The sequence below is a fragment of the Oncorhynchus masou genome, chromosome 2 (assembly GCF_036934945.1).
Source record: "Oncorhynchus masou masou isolate Uvic2021 chromosome 2, UVic_Omas_1.1, whole genome shotgun sequence".
NCBI classification, from domain to species: domain Eukaryota; kingdom Metazoa; phylum Chordata; class Actinopteri; order Salmoniformes; family Salmonidae; genus Oncorhynchus; species Oncorhynchus masou.
Genome location: NC_088213.1, coordinates 48458823 through 48480143, shown reverse-complemented (window position 1 = coordinate 48480143; position 21321 = coordinate 48458823). Strand labels below are relative to the sequence as shown.

General features: G+C 43.0%; 1 protein-coding gene across 1 annotated transcript in view; it reads left to right on the top strand.

The window, feature by feature from the left end:
* LOC135553154 (kinesin-like protein KIF6) overlaps window positions 1–21057 on the top strand; it is a 117798-nt gene extending 96741 nt beyond the window's left edge. The window contains exons 9-11 of the mRNA XM_064985308.1: window positions 2128–2219; window positions 14240–14355; window positions 18627–21057. Of these exons, the coding sequence (XP_064841380.1) occupies window positions 2128–2219; window positions 14240–14355; window positions 18627–18643 (225 nt within the window). The 3' untranslated portion in view covers window positions 18644–21057. The remainder of the gene's footprint in view (window positions 1–2127; window positions 2220–14239; window positions 14356–18626) is intronic.
* Window positions 21058–21321: the final 264 nt, after the last annotated feature.

Genomic DNA, 21321 nt, shown 5'->3' with positions numbered 1-21321 from the left:
TTAGCTTAATGATGAGCTTTGAGGGTACTATGGTGTTGAACGCTGAGCTGTAGTCAATGAACAGCATTCTCACATAAGTGTTCCTTTTGTCCAGGTGGGAAAGGGCAGTGTGGAGTGCAATAGAGATTGCATAATCTGTCCTGCTAATAGCCCATCCTAGAAATGTTGTTTGCAGAATTCACAACCTACTACGCTTATGAAAAAAAGTTAATAATAATGTTTCACTCTTCCACATCTAAAGGTTCCAATTGATAAAGTTTTTTTAATGAATTAGTATATTTGAGTTGAACCACAATATTTGTTGTATTATTTGGTCTGTCTTTTCTGGTGGAATAAACTGAAATTGCAACCGATCATGGCCGTTTGTTACAGCCAACCTAACTAAGAAATACATTTGATGATAGAATTCTCCCCCTACCCTCCTTCGACGCAAGTCTATTGTCCTGCTAATAGCCCTGCTAATAGCCATAATGGCGCTGTACAACGTGACCCTGTGTGTTTGAGTGTTGTCCAGTAAGCAGCAATTTGTTTACCTTCATTAGCCTACTTTGTTCCAATATTTCTGTCATTCAGTGATATTTATTCCCATAATAATTCGTTATGGATCCATAATTAAATAAATATCCGCATTTTGAAAGAGTATTTTTGCCACTGCTCTAGAGTTTTCCATGTATGGCAGACCAATCCAAACTCCTCTCTGAATGTCCATCCCACTTCGGCGGAAGTCTGCTCCTTTCCTTGTTCGGGCGGCGTTCGGCAGTCGACGTCACCGGCTTTCTAGCCATCGCCGCTCCATTTTCTCCTTGTTCCATTTGTTTTGGCTTGTTCCCTGCACACCTGGTTTACATTCCCTAGTCACACTGCATGTATTTATTCCTCTGTTTCCCCCTTGTCTTTGTGTGAAATTGTTTTGTTAAGTGTTTAGTGTGATGCGCCAGACTGTTTTTTTTCCCCCGGGTATCGTATTTTGACCCGTTGTATGTATTTGTCATACATTTGTATATTTGTGAGTTTTCGCGTTTACTGACTTTTACCTGTGGCTGGAGGATTTTGGAAGCAGTTGCATCTGTCTTTTGTGCTTTTGCCAAATAAAAGTGCGCCTGATCACAACTCACTGCTCTCCTGCACCTGACTTTGTACCAGTTGCGCACAACCTTGACATGCTGCCTTTTTAGGCTCATAATTTAACAATTTTAATCTTATTTACATTATATATATTTGCCTAGGTTCCTGAATTCACCCTTATAAGTAACAAAATTTGATAATGTGTTTTTTATATTGGATAAAAGTAGAGACTCAGAGCTAGAACATGGTATATACACTGTAATTGAGGAACAATGGGAATGTAATTCTGCTTTGAAAGTTGTCGTTATCATATCTTGTGGAAGGATGAAATAGTATGAATAAATTAATCAATGTTTTTTATGAGAATATGTAAATCGTTATTTGAATATGTTGGTAACCCGTTGTATAAAAGTGATAATGCCCTAACACCATGGCAATATATACTCCAAACACTGGCTTCTTGGGCTTTCTCACTTAAATGCACAACAATACACACATCTAAATGTAAAAGAATGTAATTAATATATATAGAAATATTTGGACGAGCAGTTATGGCAATTTGTCAGCTGTTATGACATATTATGACATTGCTTTGACCGTGTCATAACATGTCATATCACTGGGTGTCAAGTCAAGTGTTAGCCAAGTTTGTTATTTAGCCACATGAAAGTTTACATGTTCCAGAAGGTCTTTCTGACCAGAAACACATTTTGATTTGATAAAAACAACTACGCCTAGCTTCTTGAAATGGGTGACATTTTTGATTGAACAGTGTGCGGGTCTCCATCTCTCCTATGATTCTTATTCTGAAACTTACACACTTGTAACAGACTGCCTCGCACGGTCTAAGGCACTGCATCTCAGTGCAAGAAATGTCACTACGGTTCCTGGTTCAAATCCAGACTGTATCACATCCGGCTATGAGTTAAAGTCCCATAGGGCGGCGCACAATTTGCCCAGCGTTGTCCGGGTTTGGTTTGTGATAGACTACATGAGGACACAGGAATGCGTGTGTGTGTGTATAGGTTTACCTGTCTCACTCACATCATCCCTTCTCACCAGGTCCCAGAGTCAGAGGGCATGGCTAGGGGTCAAAGTTCAATACGGACCAATCAGAGCTCTGAGTCGTCCTCTCCTAGCCATCCAATGACCAGGTGAGTCCACTCTGTCTTCATTATATGAATAGCTGACCTGGGATGTATTCAGTGAAGTGAAACATTAAAAATGTTGCAGATCGAAAGGTAATGAATATACAGTGCCTTGCGAAAGTATTCGGCCCCCTTGAACTTTGCGACCTTTTGCCACATTTCAGGCTTCAAACATAAAGATATAAAGCACACCTGATTCTAATAATTAGCTGGTTGTTACACCAAATAATGTGATTTACCCAAAGCTTTTTGGCAACATCTTGTGTATTTCAATTCTTCTCTCATTAATTGAGACAGCTGGGTGTCCACACCAAAGTGCTGCATGTCATGATGACAGAGTCCTGTCTCGATCAATGAGAGAAGATTTAAAATAGACACGTACACATTATTGGATTACTTCATGGAGCAAAAAAAGTATTTATTTTAATTATGGAGCATTTTCTCAATTCAAACTGACTCCCTGCAACTGGACACAGACATTTTATGAGACTCCTTTTTCCCCGAATTGAGGACAAAGACGGCATCACTAAGAGTGGTATAACATTCTCTGTGCTACACCAAACAGTACCCATCCTGTAACTCTTAGTAATGGATACCAAAAATCTTTGGTTAAATCACCATTATCTGGTGTAACAATCTGTAGCTAAGAGAACTTGTGTTCATTATGAAATTGCCATTCACAAAGAAACATGCATTAAGAAAATACAGTATGAGCAGTGTAGTAAAGTTACGGGAATACTTGTAAAGCTGTGGGAGGATGTTTTCGTGATCAAATAGCCATTCAGCTCCTCGTGAGTTATTTGCTTGAAATCCCGCATAATGTCTTATACAATGACACGCAGGCAAAGGAATTCTGTTTCTGTATCCAGAATCCACTCCGGGAAGAAGCCCAGAAACCATGGTATTGTCTGTATGACAAACACATGTAATAAATTAAACTCTATTGTAGTTTGAAGGACAGTTGAACTCTGCCAGCATAACAACAACATTGGGGTAGACTAGTTGAATATGCATACATGTGCACAGGAACAGAGATTACATTTACAACAATATTTAGCCTAATAGAAAGAAATATGGCATAACCCTCAACCTTTACACAGGGACCAGACTGTACAAAATGCACCTAGGTAGGTAAACTCAGGAAAAAAAGATATGCCCTCTCACTGTCAACTGTGTTTATTTTCAGCAAACTTAATGTGTAAATATTTGTATGAATATAACAAGATTCAACAACTGAGACATAAACTGAACAAGTTCCACAGACATGTGACTTACAGAAATTGAATAATGTGTCCATGAACAAAGGGTTAAAGGGTTCAAATCAAAAGTGACAGTCAGTATCTGGTGTGGCCACCAGCTGCATTAAGTACTTCAGTGCATCTCCTCCTCGTGGACTGCACCAGATTTGCCTGTTCTTGCTGTGAGATGTTACCCCACTCTTCCACCAAGGCACCTGCAAGTTCTCAGACATTTCTGCAGGGAATGGCCCTAGCCCTCACCCTCCGATCCAACAGGTCCCAGAAGTGCTCAATGGGACTGAGATCCGTGCTCTTCACTGGCCATGGCAGAAAACTGACATTCCTGTCTTGCAGGAAATCACGCACAGAACGAGCAGTATGGCTGGTGGCATTGTCATGCTGGAGGGTCATGTCAGGATGTGCCTGCAGGAAGGGTACCACATGAGGGAGGATGTCTTCCCTGTAACGCACAGCATTGAGATTGCCTGCAATGACAACAAGCTCAGTCCGATGATGCTGTGACACACTGCCCCAGACCGTAATGGATCCTACACCTCCAAATCGATCCCGCTCCAGAGTACAAGCCTCTGTGTAACGCTCATTCCTTCAACAATAAATGCAAACCATCACCCCTGGTGAGACACAACCGCAACTCGTCACTGAAGAGCACTTTTTGCCAGTCCTGTTTGGTCCAGCGACGGTGGGTTTGTGCCCATGGGCGATGTTGTTGCCGGTGATGTCTGGTGAGGACCTGCCTTACAACAGGCCTACAAGCCCTCAGTCCAGCCTCTCTCAGCCTATTGCGGACAGTCTGAGCACTGATGGAGGGATTGTGCATTCCTGGTGTATCTCAGGCAGTTGTTGTTGCCATCCTGTGCCTGTCCCACAGGTGTGATGTTCAGATGTACCGATCCTGTTGTTACACATGGTCTGCTACTGCGAGGATTATCAGCTGTCCGTCCTGTCTCCCTGTAGGGTTGTCTTAGGCATCTCGCAGTACAGACATTGCAACTTATTGCCCTGGCCACATCTGCAGTTCTCATGCCTCCTTGCAGCATGCAGCATTTCAATGTTTTTCAGAGTCAGTAGAAAGGCCTCTTTAGTGTCTAAGTTTTTATAACTGTGACCTTAACTTCTTGTTGACAGTGGGCAGTATTTTCACGTCCGGATGAAATGCATGCCCAAATTCAACTGCTTGCTACTCATCCCCAGAAGATGAGACGTGCATATTATTAGTAGATGAATAGAAAACACTCTGAAGTTTCTAAAACTGTTTGAATCATGTCTGTGAATATAACAGAACTTATTTAGCAGGCGAAACCCCTAGGACAACCCATTCAGATTTTTTTGGGGGGTCACTCTCTTTTCAATGTTTTTCATTGGGAATCCAGATTTCTAAGGGACCTTCTTGCAGTTCCTATCGCTTCCACTGGATGTCAACAGTCTTTAGTTGTGTAATGAAGAGGTACGGCCATCTTGAACGAGGGTCACTTGAAGTGTACTGTTAGAGGTGCGTGACCAGAAAGCTAGCTACAGTTTGTTTTCCTCCTGTATTGAACACAGATCATCCCGTCTTCAATTTTATTGATTATTTATGTTAGAAAATACCTAAAGTTGTATTACAAAAGTAGTTTGAACTGTTTTGGCAAAGTTTACAGGTAACTTTTGAGATATTTTGTAGTCACGTTGCGCAAGTTGGAACCGGTGTTTTTCTGGATCAAACGCGCCAAATAACTTGACATTTTGGCACGTTTGATCCATTGTATATATCGATGGAATTAATCGAACACAAGGACCATTTGTGATGTATATGGGACATATTGGAGTGCCAACAAAAGAAGCTCGTCAAAGGTAAGGCATGAATTATATTTTTATTTCTGCGTTTTGTGTCGCGCCTTCAGAGTTGAAATATGGTTTCTCTCTTTGTTTATGGAGGTGCTATCCTCAGATAATAGCGTTGTTTGCTTTCGCCGAAAGCGTCCCACATATCCCAGAGAGGTTAACTTCTTATGGGCAGGTGGGATGGTAGCATCCCACGTGGCCAACATCCGGTGAAATTGCAGAGCGTGAAATTCAAACTATAGTATTATAAATATTTAACTTTCATAAAATCACAAGTGTCATCAAAATAAAGCTTAACCTCTTGAAACTCTAGGGGCGCTATATCATTTTTGGATAAAAAGACGTGCCCGTTTAAAGCGCAATATTTTGTCACAAAAAGATGCTCGACTATGCATATAATTGGTAGCTTTGGAAAGAAAACACTCTGACGTGTCCAGAACTGCAAAGATATTCTCTGTGCGTGCCCTAGAACGTGAGCTACAGGCAAAACCAAGATGAGACGGCATCCAGGAAATGTGTTTCCCCAAGGTGTCTGCAGCATTGTGACATATTTGTAGGCATATCATTGGAAGATTGACCATAAGAGACCACATTTACCAGGTGTCCGCCCGGTGTCCTGCGCCGAAATTGGTGCGCAAAACTCAGCTGCAAGTATTTTTCCATGGAATTCAGAGAAGAAAGCATGCTTCCACGAACGATATATCAATGAAGAGATATGTGAAAAAACACCTTGAGGATTGATTCCAAACAACGTTTGCCATGTTTCGGTCGATATTATGGAGTTAATTCGGAAAAAGTTTGAAGTTGTTGGTGACTGAATTTTCGGTTCGTTTCGGTAGCCAAATGTGATGTACAAAACGGAGCGATTTCTCCTACACAAAGATGCTTTCAGGAAAAACTGGACATTTGCTATGTAACTGAGAGTCTCCTCATTGAAAACATCCGAAGCTCTTCAAAGGTAAATGATTTTATTTATTTGGTTATCTGGTTTTTGTGAAAATGTTGCGTGCTAAATGCTACTCAAAATGCTATGCTAGCTTTGCATACTCTTACACAAATTAGTCAATTTCTATGGTTCAAAAGCATATTTTGAAAATCTGAGATGACAGTGTTGTTAAGAAAAGGCTAAGCTTGAGAGTAGGCGCATTATTTTCATTTTATTTGCGATTTTCAGAAATCGTTAACGTTGCATTATGCTAATGAGCCTGAGGCTTTATTCACGATCCCGGATCCGGGATGGGGAGTTTCAAGAGTTTAACTTCTTGTTAATCCAGCCGCTGTGTCAGATTTCAAAAAGGCTTTACGGCGAAAGCAAACCATGCGATTATCTAAGGACAGCGTCTCGCATGCAAACACATGAAAAACATATTTCAACCAGGCAGGTGTGACAATAGCGAAAAATGCCTTACCTTTGATCTTCTTCTGTTGACACTCCAAAAGGTCCCAGTTACATCGCAAATGGTCCTTTTGTTCGATAATGTTCTTCTTTATATCCATAAAAACTCAGTTTAGCTGGCGCGCTTCAGTCAATAATCCACCCAGTTTCCCTCCATCAAAATGCATACAAAATGCACCTAGAAAAACTTTCTGGCTCAATTTCTGGCTCATTTTTCCAAAAACTAGCCTGAAACTCTTTCTAAAGACTGTTGACATCTAGTGGAAGCCCTAGGAACTGCAATCTGGGAGGACTTGGTCCTATAATAAAAGTGATAGCAATTGAAAATAGGGGTAGGCTGATTTGTTTGGGGGATGGTTTGTCCTCTGGGTTTCGCCTGCCATATCAGTTTTATTATACTCACAGACATAATTTGAACAGTTTAGTGTTATCTACCAATTATATGCATATCCTAGCTTCTGGGCCTGAGTTACAGGCAGTTTACTTTGGGCACGCTTTTCATCTGGATGTCAAAATACTGCCCCCTACCCAAGAGAGGTTAATTGCCTACCGTCTGTAAGCTGTTTGTGTTTTAACGACCATTCCACAGTTGTATTTTCATTAATTGTTTATGGTTCATTGAACAAGCATGGGAAACAGTGTTTAAACCCTTTACAATGAAGATCTGTAAAGTTATTTGGATTTTTACAAATAATCTTTGAAAGATAGGGTCCTGAAAAAGGGATGTTTATTTTTTTGTTGAGTTTAGGTTGGCAGACAGTGTCTACATACAGCCATTTCTATCAGGCATGCTTAGGCAAATATTTTTATACTGAAGGCAGCTTCAGTTTTTGAGATTTATTGTATTATTGTTTCTCCTCACTGTTTGCTAGTACACTTAGCCAGCTAGCTTGCTGGATATACAATACTTGTTATTTACATCTTGGAATCCTATCTTGAGTCATGCCTATAATTTTGTGATTGAAATGCATCCACGGTCATAATCATAACCAATGTCAACCCTTGTCAATTATGTTACATAGTTCGCTAGTAAAACGATTTTGTTGCTGATGTTACACATGTTTGCTAACAAGTTACAAACACGAGGTGTGACACATAAGTTAGCAGGCGCCAAGCTAACAAGCCAACTCCAGTCATGTGCTAACGTTTGCTGGTTAACCTAGCTTTACTTGGCTGGTTGCAATGTTGTATCTTGCTGTTTAGCAGCCATATGTCATGTCTTGTTATGTCTGTTCCTGTCCTTTCTCTTCACTCTGTCTCTCTCTGCTGGTCTTTTTAGGTTACCTTCTCTGTCTCTCATTCTTCAGCTGTTCTACATCTCCCCTAACTAGCTCATTCACTCCTTCCCACCTGTTCTCTCTTCCCCCTCTGATTAGGTCTCTATTTCTCTCTCTGTTCCTGCTACTTTCAGTGTCTGATTCTTGTTTGTGTTTTTTGATGCCAGAAGCAAGCTGTCGTCCCGTTTGCTTCCACCTTGTCCTATCCTGTCGGAGTCTGCCTGGCAGGTGCATCCTGCATTATACTAACGTTCTTTTTGTTCCTTTGACTACGTTGGAAGAGGATTTATGCCATTCCTGTTTTTCATTAAAGAACTCTGTTTTCTGTTAAAACCGCTTTTGGGTCTTCACTCAAGTACATAACAGAAGAATCAGACCAAGAATGGACCCAGCGGCTCCGGACCCTTTTCACTCCGCCGTCAAGATCCAGGGAGCGATGCTAGGCAGACACGAGGAGGAATTGTCTGCTGCTCGACATGCCGTTGAGACCCTGGCCGTCCAAGTCTCCGACCTCACAAGACAGGTTCACCAACTCCACCTCGATCCACCGCCCACTTCCAGGGTTTCCGAGTCTCCGGAGCCCAGGATCAACAACCCGCCGTGTTACTCTGGGGAGCCCACTGAGTGCCGCTCATTCCTCACTCAGTGTGATGTGGTGTTCTCTCTCCAGCCCAACACTTACTCCAGGAGCGCAGCCCGCATCGCCTACGTCATTTCTCTCCTTACCGGACGGGCGCGTGAGTGGGGCACGGCAATCTGGGAGGCGAGGGCTGAGTGTTTTAACCAGTATCAGGACTTTAAGGAGGAGATGATACGGGTTTTTGACCGTTCTGTTTTTGGGGAGGAGGCTTCCAGGGCCCTGTCTTCCCTATGTCAGGGGAATCGGTCCATAACGGATTATTCTATTGAGTTTCGCACTCTCGCTGCCTCTAGTAACTGGAACGAGCCGGCTTTGCTCGCTCGTTTTCTGGAGGGTCTCTTCGTCGAGGTTAAGGATGAGATCCTCTCCCGGGAGGTTCCTTCCAGTCTGGACTCCTTAATAGCTCTCGCTATTCGCATAGAGCGACGGTTTGATCTTCGTCGCCGAGCTCGTGGAAAGGAGCTTGCGTTCTCCGTTGCTCCCCTCTCCACATCACTGCCACCTGCCGCATCACTGCCACCCTCCTCCGCCGGCTCGGATGCTGAGCCTATGCAGCTGGGGGGTATCCGCATCTCGGCCAAGAAGAAGGAACGGAGAATCACCAATCACCTCTGTCTCTACTGCGGCTCCGCTGGTCATTTTGTCACCTCATGTCCAGTAAAAGCCAGAGCTCATCAGTAAGAGGAGGGCTACTGGTGAGCGCAACTACTCAGGCCTCTCCTTCTGGATCACGCACTACCTTTCCGGTCCATCTCCGCTGGCCCGGTTCATCTGCTTCCTGCAGTGCCTTGATAGACTCTGGGGCGGAGGGCTGTTTTATGGACGAGACCTGGGCTCGGGAACATGACATTCCTCTCAGACAGTTAGGGGAGCCCACGGCCTTGTTCGCTTTAGATGGTAGTTTCTCCCCAAGATTCAGCGTGAGACGCTGCCTTTAACCCTCACTGTCTCTGGTAATCATAGCGAAACCATTTCTTTTTTAATTTTTCGTTCACCTTTTACACCTGTTGTTTTGGGTCATCCCTGGCTAGTGCGCCATAACCCTTCTATTAATTGGTCTAGTAATACTATCCTATCCTGGAATGTTTCTTGTCATGTGACCTGTTTAATGTCTGCTATCCCTCCTGTTTCCTCTGTCTCTTCTTCACAGGAGGAGCCTGGCGATTTGACAGGGGTGCCGGAGGAGTATCACGATCTGCGCACGGTGTTCAGTCGTTCCAAGGCCACTTCTCTCCCTCCACACCGGTCGTATGACTGTAGTATTGATCTCCTTCCGGGAACTACTCCCCCGGGGTAGATTATACTCTCTGTCGGCTCCCGAACGTAAGGCTCTCGAGGATTATTTGTCGGTTTCGCTCGACGCCGGTACCATAGTCTCCTCCTCCTCTCCCGCCGGAGCGGGGTTTTTTTTGTTCAGAAGAAGGACGGGTCCCTGCGCCCATGCGTGGATTATCGAGGGCTGAATGACATAACAGTTAAGAATCGTTATCCGCTTCCTCTTATGTCTTCAGCCTTCGAGATCCTGCAGGGAGCCAGGTTTTTCACCAAATTGGACCTTCGTAATGCCTACCATCTCGTGCGCATCAGGGAGGGGGACGAGTGGAAGACGGCGTTTAACACTCCGTTAGGGCACTTTGAATACCGGGTTCTTCCTTTCGGCCTCGTTAACGCTCCAGCTGTCTTTCAGGCACTAGTTAACGACGTCCTGAGAGACATGCTGAACATTTTTGTTTTCGTTTACATGGACGATATCCTGATTTTTTTCTCCGTCTCTCTCGATTCATGTTCAGCACGTGCGACGCGTCCTCCAGCGCCTTTTGGAGAACTGTCTTTATGTGAAGGCTGAGAAGTGCATTTTTCATGCCGCCTCTGTCCCTTTTCTCGGTTCCGTTATTTCCGCTGAGGGCATTAAGATGGATCCCGCTAAGGTCCAGGCTGTCATTGATTGGCCCGTTCCTAAGTCACGCGTCGAGCTGCAGCGCTTTCTGGGCTTCGCTAATTTCTATCGTCGTTTCATCCGTAATTTCGGTCAGGTGGCAGCTCCCCTCACAGCCCTTACTTCTGTTAAGACGTGCTTTAAGTGGTCCGTTTCCGCCCAGGGAGCTTTTGATCTTAAGAATCGTTTTACATCCGCACCTATTCTTGTTACACCTGACATCTCTAGTCAGTTTGTTGTTGAGGTTGACGCGTCAGAGGTGGGCGTGGGAGCCATTCTTTCTCAGCGCTCTCTCTCTGACGGCAAGGTCCATCCTTGCGCGTTTTTCTCTCATCGCTTATCGCCGTCAGAACGTAACTATGATGTTGGTAATCGCGAACTGCTCGCCATCCGCTTAGCCCTAGGCGAATGGCGACAGTGGTTGGAGGGGGCGACCGTTCCTTTTGTCGTTTGGACTGACCATAGGAACCTTGAGTACATCCGTTCAGCCAAACGACTTAATGCGCGTCAGGCTCGTTGGGCTCTGTTTTTCGCTCGTTTCGAGTTTGTTATTTCTTATCGTCCGGGCTCAAAAACACCAAGCCTGATGCTTTATCTCGTCTCTTCAGTTCTTCTGAGGTCTCCACCGACCCCGAGGGGATTCTCCTGACGGGCGTGTTGTCGGGTTGACTGTCTGGGGAATTGAGAGGCAGGTAAAGCAAGCACTCGCTCACACTCCGTCGCCGCGAGCTTGTCCTAGGAACCTTCTGTTCGTTCCCGTTCCTACTCGTCCGGCCGTTCTTCAGTGGGCCCACTCTGCCAAGTTAGCCGGCCACCCCGGCGTTCGGGGTACGCTCGCTTCCATTCGCCAGCGTTTCTGGTGGCCCACTCGGGAACGTGACGCGTCGATTTGTCGCCGCTTGTTCGGTCTGCGCGCAGACTAAATCTGGGAACTCTCCTCCTGCCGGCCGTCTCAGACCGCTTCCCATTCCATCTCAGCTCGCCGAGTCCTGCGTCCCCTCCGCTCAGGCTTTTGTCCAGCGTTGCGAGCGCACCTGGAAGGGGGTCAGGTCGGCACTTTGCCGTAATGGGGCGCAGACTGCGAGGGCCGCTAATAAGCGTAGGACCAAGAGTCCTAGATATTGTTGCGGTCAGAGAGTATGGCTCTCCACTCAGAACCTTCCCCTTAAGACAGCTTCTCGCAAGTTGGCCCCGCGGTTCATTGGTCCGTTCCGTATTTCTCAGGTCATTAATCCTGTCGCAGTGCGACTTCTTCTCCCGCGCTATCTTCGTCGCGTTCACCCGGTCTTCCATGTCTCCTGTGTTAAGCCCGTTCTTCGCGCCCCCGCTCGTCCCTCCCCCCCCCATCCTTGTCGAGGGCGCACCCATCTACAGGGTTCGTAAGATTTTGGACATGCGCCCTCGGGGCCGTGGTCATCAGTACCTAGTGGATTGGGAGGGGTACGGTCCTGAGGAGAGGAGTTGGGTTCCCTCTCGGGACGTGCTGGACCGTTCGCTGATCGATGATTTCCTCCGTTGCCGCCAGGTTTCCTCCTCGAGTGCGCCAGGAGGCGCTCGGTGAGTGGGGGTACTGTCATGTCTTGTTATGTCTGTTCCTGTCCTTTCTCTTCACTCTGTCTCTCTCTGCTGGTCTTTTTAGGTTACCTTCTCTGTCTCTCATTCTTCAGCTGTTCTACATCTCCCCTAACTAGCTCATTCACTCCTTCCCACCTGTTCTCTCTTCCCCCTCTGATTAGGTCTCTATTTCTCTCTCTGTTCCTGCTACTTTCAGTGTCTGATTCTTGTTTGTGTTTTTTGATGCCAGAAGCAAGCTGTCGTCCCGTTTGCTTCCACCTTGTCCTATCCTGTCGGAGTCTGCCTGGCAGGTGCATCCTGCATTATACTAACGTTCTTTTTGTTCCTTTGACTACGTTGGAAGAGGATTTATGCCATTCCTGTTTTTCATTAAAGAACTCTGTTTTCTGTTAAAACCGCTTTTGGGTCTTCACTCAAGTACATAACACCATATCTACAACTAAAAGGAGAAGATATTTTACAACCGAGATACAAAAGATCTCTAACTGTAAAACCTCTTCTATTTTTAGTCATAGATATGGCTACCTGTAGTTGTTTAGCTAATTTAGCTACCTAGTTAAGTTAGCAAACAGAAACATTTGTTTACCCCCCACTGTTACACAGTAGTATGTTTGCAGGCAATACTCAATATGAGTTTCAATAGATAAACTAAAGTTAATTGGTGGCTTGCAGAAAAAATGACGTCGGCTGTAGCTGAGCTTCTAACAGCTTAATCCAACACTTCATTTCGAATCCTCATCGCTATATTCCAGTTGAAACATGTATGGTTGAATGTCACCATGTCGCTCATAGAACATACAGTACCAAAATGCTCCATGTTCAAATTTGTGTTGCTGAGAGGAATCACTTGAAACCATTGCCTCTGGTCAGTTCATTCAGTTTTGCCCAAGGATTGTGTTGTTTTGAAATATGGCTGCCTTGTGGAAGGATGGAGGCCAGAACAGGAAGCACCGCCCAACACAAGTTGTTGTCTTTCAGAGACTGGAAAAAATGCTTATATATTTAGCAATGAATCCGGCGATAGGAACATCGCTGAAAGACACACAATGCCTCTATCGAACAAGGACAACCATATCTATGCGCACAAAAGTGTAGAGTGCGATCACTATATAATATGAAGGCTTCACGAAATGCCACCTCCCTCCCCATCAATACACCAGAAGCTGTCATAAGGTGTACCATTCAGTGTGTGAAACCCCAGACCTGCCTTTCTCATGGGCAATGTGTGAACCACATCTCACTGTTGTTTTCATCATGTCCCAGGCATTTCTACAAGCCCTGATTCCCCCAGGGTGAAATTCCCCTTTAAATCATCTCATCAACCTTAATCATCTCTTTTGTTACTGTATAATCACTGTTTCTATCAAACTATTTCAAAGGAAAAACATCCTGCATTGATAAAGGTTAGTTCTCTGGCTCCAAGCCTTTGATGACAGTTGGTCTGTAGAATATTCACGCAATATAATTTCTCTAAATCAGTGTTAGCAGGTTCCTTCCTATGTGTCTGCCTATGGGTAACACATATGGAATCCTGTAGTAACCAAAAAAGTGTTAAACAAATCCAAATATATTTTATATTTGAGATTCTTCAAGCCTTGATGACAGCTTTGCACACTTTTGGCATTCTCTCAACCAGCTTCATGAGATGGTCACCTGGAATGCATTTCAATTAACAGGTGTGCATTGTTAAAAGTTAAATTGTGGAATTTCTTTCCTTCCTAATGCGTTTGAGCCGATCAGTTGTGTTGTGACATGGTAAGGATGGTATTCAGGACATTGCCCTATTTGGTAAAAGACCAAGTCCATACAAAGCGAAAACAGGTTTTTAAATATTTTTGCGAATTTATAAAATAAAAAATGCCAGGGTTGTGGGTTCTATTCCCATGGTGTTATATATATTTTTTAATCCGCTCACTACTGTAAGTCTTTCTGGTTAAGAGCGTCTGCTAAATTACTAATATGTGTGTGTGAGTGTAACAAAGAGATGCCTGTGTGTGTAGAGGGGTGGGATTTATAAAATTGTTTAATTTGATGCGATTTAGTGTGTGTGTGTGTGTGTGTGTGTGTGTGTGTGTGTGTGTGTGTGTGTGTGTGTGTGTGTGTGTGTGTGTGTGTGTTCCAGAGCCCTGTCCTCCACTGAGCTCTCAAAGTCCTTCTTCCCTCTGACTGGAGACCAGCAGACAGACGCAGACATCCTGGGCTTCATTAGGGCCCGACACAACCTGCTAAACAGGACAGGTACTGTACACACTATTTAAATACATCCTTTGGATCCACAATTTACATTATATTTAAGCACTCTGCTTCTATATACACCAACTTGTAAAGAGTGTGGTTCTTGGTTTAGGGTGAAGTTGCTCCTAGACGCTGATCTTGGGTTAGTTTTGCATTTTGCAAAGGTTAGGATTGGGAAGGGAAGCTGATCCTAGATCTATACCTTGGGGACACTTCAACCCAGAGCATGGTCCTCTGTAGTACTGCTGACAGCGACACATAGCCCAGTCTAGTTCAATACTGCTCTCTCCTGGTGAGGAGATGCCACAGCAGCAAGTTGCCAGTCCTCACTCTCTTCAGCCTGGGACTGCCAGTCCTATAGGCTCACTTTGCATTTCCTTGTGAATTAGGACTGCACCCACACTTTAAGATCAAACAAGTCACTGACAGGTTGTGGAATGAGTTAACTATAAAATAGTTTTAGGATTGTGTTAAGGCACAGACCTGGGGAAGGGTACCGAAGTATTTCTATAGTATTGAAGGTCCCCAAGACCACAGTGGCCTCCATCATTCTTCAATGGAATAAGTATCGAACCACCAAGACTCTCCCTACAGCTGGCTGGCTGGCCAAACTGAGCAATCAGGGAGGTGACCAAAAACCCGATGGTCACTCTGAAAGAACTTCAGAGTTCCTCTCAAGTCTCCCAGAGCTTGAAAACTCCCCAAATACAGGTGTGTCAAGCTTGTAGCATCATACCCAAGATGACTAATCGCTGCCAAAGGTGCTTCAACAAAGTACTGAGTAAATGGTCTGAATAGTTATGTAAATGTGATATCAGTTATTTATTTATTTTTATACATTTGCAAAAATTGCTTGTCATTATGGGGTATTGTGTGTAAATTGATGAGAGGATTAAAAAATATATATATTTTATAATTAAGCTTGTAACTTAATTAACAAAATGTGGGAAAAGTCAAGGGGTCTGAATACTTTTCGAATGCCCTGTATACACTGATTGTACAAAACATTAGGAATACCTGCTCTTTCCGTGACATACTATAGACTGGCCAGGTGAAAGCTATGGTCCCTTATTGATGTCACTTATTAAATCAACTTCAATCAGTGTAGATGGGGGGGGGGGGGACAGGTTAGAAGGATTTTTAAGCCTTGAGACAAATGATACATGGATTGTGTATGTGTGCAAGTTGACATCCAGCCAACTTGACACAACTGTGGGAAGCACTGGAGTCAACATCGGCCAGCATCCCTGTGGAATGCTTTTGACACCTTGTAGAGTCCATGCCCGAATGAATTGAGGCTGTTCTGAGATCAAAAGGGGGTGGAACTCAATATTAGGAAGGTGTTCTAATGTTTTGTATATGCAGTATATTTTTAAGTTAGTGTGTGGCAGTGTACGGAACAGACCATCAGTCCCTCTTGCTTTGCTTTCCTAGAATTCCCACATCCTCCGCAGTCCGAAAGGTCTCGTCGCACTCATAAAACTGTCACGCTAGTTTCTAAACAGACACACTGGACTCCAATGTTCCCTCAATTTTTTTCCAGCACTTAGCAAATTTCAGTTCTTGTGAGCGGAAACTTGAACGTTGTGAGCATTCTGTGCAATTTCTGTCACTTTTACTGTGAACACTGAGGCTGTACACTGCTAGAGAAAAAGGTGCTATCTGGAACCTAAAACAGTTTGGTTAACCCTTTGAAGAACCCTTTTTTGGTTCTACATGGAACCTAAAATAGTTCTACCTGGGACCAAAAAGGTTTTTCTATGGGGACAACCGAAAAACACTTTTGGAACACTTTTTTCTAAGAGTGTTCCCGCTTACAGTTTTATATAGTGGCTAATTGGTTTGGCCTTAATGGCCACATTTACTCTTACATCTCTACCCGGTACAACCAGAAGAGGATTGACCACCCCTCGAGCCTGGTTTCATCCTAAATCCCAATTCAACAAATATTTGGTATTTGCTGTGCATGCTGCCCAAATTGTGGGCCCTTCCAACTGTAGGTAATGCGATATAAAACAATGAATAACTTTTTTTTTTCAAGAATTTAATGATACATATGTGAGTGTGCATCTCTAAGGGTCTACGTATGGGTCGGACTCCACACAAGCACCTATGGACTAAAGCATGTCTGTCTATAGTTTGTCTCAGCTAGGTAAGAGATGGTGTTATTAATGGTGAAGGCTGGTGTATTACCTTGTCACAAGAGCAGAAAGGTTGCTGTTTAAACACAGACACGGGCCTAAGTGTGCTAAAGAGGTGTAATCTGTCACTCTCAACTACACGGGAAAAAACAAAAGAAAACCTCAACCAAGGGTTAAGGTATAATTAAATTGGTGGTACATGGGACGACTAAGGACCATCGCATATATGTGAATTAGAGTTCAGAGCAGTCTGACCCAGTTGGATGCGTTTCTAACAGATTCCTCTGGAGAATCTTGTCGCCTGACTTGCTATCATTTCACTTTTGTACACACCGCAAATGAGCATTAACCACAATGGTATAAATTGGCAGCCAAGTGGGGGAAAATCTAGTTCAAACTTCCCATGTCCTAAATCTCAATTGTTTGAATATGGAGGACAGAGTAATGAAAGCGCTATACAAATTACATGTATTATTATTATTATTATTAGCATCTTATGTATTAAAGCCACAAGAGGCAGTCTGCTATTGGTACATACATTTTTGGACTTTGAAATGAATTATATACAGCCATTGAGAATTGAACAATGTAACTTGTAAATGCCTTGTAAGCTTACTTCATGATTTAGTTTAATTGCCTCACCCCATCAGGAGATATGTGTGTTTTATGTCATTGTAAACAAACACTGTATCACTTCAAAACATCTTTACAATTATTAGTAGTATTTTATTTCGATCTCATGGATGGTCAGTCCTTGCATCCATAGATTTGTCTATGAATTTGAGAGTGGTTACATTTCTCTAGCCCCATTCCTTCGCTGTTTACCAAAAAGAGTGACAGGTTGCCCGCTTTGTTGTTGTTTAAATCCCAGATCGCTCCTTTATTAATACATTATAAACAGGTGCCTCATAAAGTGTTACCTAATCAGCTGGTAGACTCCAGCATGGCAATGTTAAAAGAAAAAGGCTATTGCAACCTCTTTGCAATAAGGAATTGAGACAAAGCTCAAGAGAAGTTTCAAGTGTTTAATACCAAGGATACAGTCAGCTGAGTGCATCCATTTAGAACGATCACAACACATTTTATACTCTTCCCTTGTAGGTGTCACGGCCCCAGCTATACATTTTATGACCCCGATGAGTTTCCCTCTTTTCCCCTGTGGAATGTCCATGGTCCTCTCTTTGTTTAGCCAAATGTCAGAATCACACCCCGTCCATCTTCTGTTCTGGGCCTGACACTGCTCTCTGATCCGAGGCCATTTCCTCTTATCTGATTAGGTTATGGTTTCTAAATTAGCATACACACAGTTTCATGGCCTAAATTCCATTAATACTCACAGTAATCATTCACTACACAGGATACAAACAAACTACAGTTTAACTTGAAACGTTACATTTGAATAGAATCCATCAGTAACAAGGCTAAAAGGAGCGAATGTCATGCCCAAAAGGTGACCAGGTGGGTCTAGAGGCAGGGAACTTTCCACATTAACCACTCAGGTGTGCAAACAAGGGGACACTTCTCCCCCTTTCTGTTGCTCTCTTTCTCTCTCCTTTTCTCTCTTTCCCTTTTTTTCTCTCTCTCAATCATGCAACTAACTCTGTCATATATATATATATATTTTTTTACCTTTATTTTACTAGGCAAGTCAGTTAAGAACAAATTCTTATTTTCAATGACAGCCTAGGAACAGTGGGTTAACTGCCTGTTCAGGGGCAGAATGACAGATTTGTACCTTGTCAGCTCGGGGTTTGAACTTGCAACCTTTCGGTTACTAGTCCAACGCTCTAACCACTAGGCTACCCTGCCGCCCCAGGGAAGATAAGAAGATACAGGGTTTGTAATAGTAGAATTGGTCTTGAACCTACAGAAACTATAAAGTGTAAAAACTGAAACTTTTAATCAATGTTCTAAATATTTATTTTATTAAATAAAATACTTTTACTCCCTCTAAACCTTTCAAACAAACGTACCCCATATTAGTCAGACAATAGCAGTTGTCAAACATTGTGCATCTGAAACAAAGAATATGATTGGTATAACAAGACCTATTGTATGGAAAGCATTTGATATGGGGTGTCATGGGATCTAAGCCCATTTATACTTCATTGTCTTGTATGTTTTGTGTTTCAGGGCCACCTCTGCCATGACCCAAATGCTTGTCTTGTGGCTGCATCCCGAGCAGAAGTGAAGGAGTGCCACCCGGGAACATCTGAATGTGTTCGACACACATAGGATCTATGCGATTGGTGCCTAATGAACTTAACCCAGATGCTCTCACATGTCCACATGAGACTCAGGCCTCAATTATGTTAGAATGGATGTTGGTTGGATGAAAGGGAACTGGAGGAAGACTAAAATTCACTCACACACACACACACACACACACACACACACATTCTCTCTCAGACATACAAATACACACACTCACCCACTCTCTCACTCACACAAACACTAGTGGTGTGTGGGTCATCCCTGTTAGTGAGCATTTCTCCTTTGCCAAGATAATCCATCCACCTGACAGGTGTGGCATATCAAGGAGCTGAACTTCTTCGGGATCGGTGCCCCTTCCATGGGACGGTTGAGCTAACATAGCATGAGGTTGTAAGTAACAAGAAAATTTCCCAGGACATAGACATATCTGATATTGGCAGAAAGCTTAAATTCTTGTTAATCTAACTGCTCTTTCCAATTTACAGTAGCTATTACAGTGAAAGAATACCATGCTATTGTTTGAGGAGAGTGCAGTTTTGAACATGAAAATAAAATAAAATAAACAAAAATAAAATAAACGAACTAGGCACATTTGGGTAGTCTAGATACAACATTTTGAACATAAATGCGATGTTTCATTTGATCAGTCTACAAATGTGCACATACACTGCCATCTAGTGGCCAAAATCTAAATTGCATCTGGCCTGGAATACTATATTATGGCCGTTCTCTTGCATTTCAAAGATGATGCTCCAAAAAAAAATACAAAATAACGTTTTTTTTTTTTTTTTACTATCTTTTACCAGATCTATTGTGTTATATTCTGCTACATTCATTCACATTTCCAAAACCTTCAATGTGTTTCCTTTCAAATGGTACCAAGAATATGCATATCCTTGCTTCAGGGTCTGAGCGACAGGCAGTTAGATTTGGGTCATGTCATTTTAGGCAAAAATTGAAAAAAAAGGGGCAGATCCTTAACAGTTTGGTCATTCCACAGGTGCACATTGTGCTGGGGACATTGTGTCACACAACACAATGCCAAAGATTGGCTTGTTGACTGCAGGAATGTCTACCAGAGCTGTTGCCGCTTCCAACATCGTTTTAGAGAATTTGGCAGTACGTCCAGCTGGCCTCACAACCACAGACGGCATGTATGGCTATGGACAACTAACACAATTGCATTCTATCGCAAGCACAGAGATACCGTAACGAGATCCTGAGGCCCGTTGTCATACCATTAATCCGTCTCCATCACCTCATATTTCAGAATTATAATTCACGGATCTGTACACAATTCCTGGAAGCTGAAAATGGCCCAGTTCTTCCATGGCCTGCATACTCAGACATTTCACCCATTTGAGCATGTTTGAGATGGTCTGGATCACCTTGTACGACAGCGTGTTCCATATCGCACAGCCATTGAAGAGGAGTAGAGCAACATTCCACAGGCCACAATTAAGTCTGATCAACTCTATGCAAAGAAGATGTTGCGCTGTATGAGGCAAATGGTGGTTACACCAGATATTGACTGGTTTTCTAATCCACGCCCACTTTGTTAAGGTATCTGTGACCAACAGATTCATATCTGTAAATCCAGTCATGTGAAATACATAGATTAGGGCCGAGTGAATTTATTTCAATTGACTGATTTCGTTATATGAACTGTAATTCTTTAAAATTGTTGCATGTTGCGTTTACATTTCTGTTCAGTAAATATGTGAAAATCTGAGGCCTGCACCTGACCCGGCAATATAGAAAATGCACTGTGGGCTAGAGTTACAGATGGTCCCCCCAAAATTTGACAGGGGTGCAGGATTTATTTTGCCTGATTTAGAAATGTTTCTGCTTATAATTTCCAACATGTTGGTGGACAATTTGTTAGTCAATGTGTCTATAATTAGATACATGCAGCTTCTCATCTGTCATTCATTATATGTTGCCAAAGAAGACTAAATAAACCTTTGCTCACCAGAATGTCATAAATCGATAGAGTTAATGCTTCAATCTAGTTTGCATCTGCACCTTTCATCTCGGCTTCCTTCGTGGAGAAAACACGTTTAGGGACCAGGTACAAAATGCAATAACTAAAAAAAAACATTAATTTCCAATTTTGCAAATGACATCAGTTTAACCGGTTGTAAGGAAATAGAAAGCTGTGAAAATGACCCAACATGTTTCTGTTAAGATTTCAGTTCGACTTGAATGTATATTTTATGTGTTTGAAATACTATAAGCTTTTGTGTTGCTGATAAAGATTGCACCTCTACAGATGGTATCTAACTGGCTATGCATGCCATCGATAGATTGCAAATTAAGAAATCATGTGACTAAGCTAAATAAAAATAAACTATACTATGAAACAAAGATGAATGATAATAAAAAAGCTTTGGGGCACCTTAAATTCAATTTTGGGGAATAGAGCCAACTCGGCTCCATCGTTCATTGAATCAGGTGGCTCACTTATCACAAAACCCACTGATATTGCCCACTACTTTAATTACTTTTTCATTGGCAAGATAAACAAACTTAGGGATGACATGCTAGCAACACATGCTGACACTACACATCCAAGTATATCTCACCAAATTATGAAAGACAAGAATTGTACTTT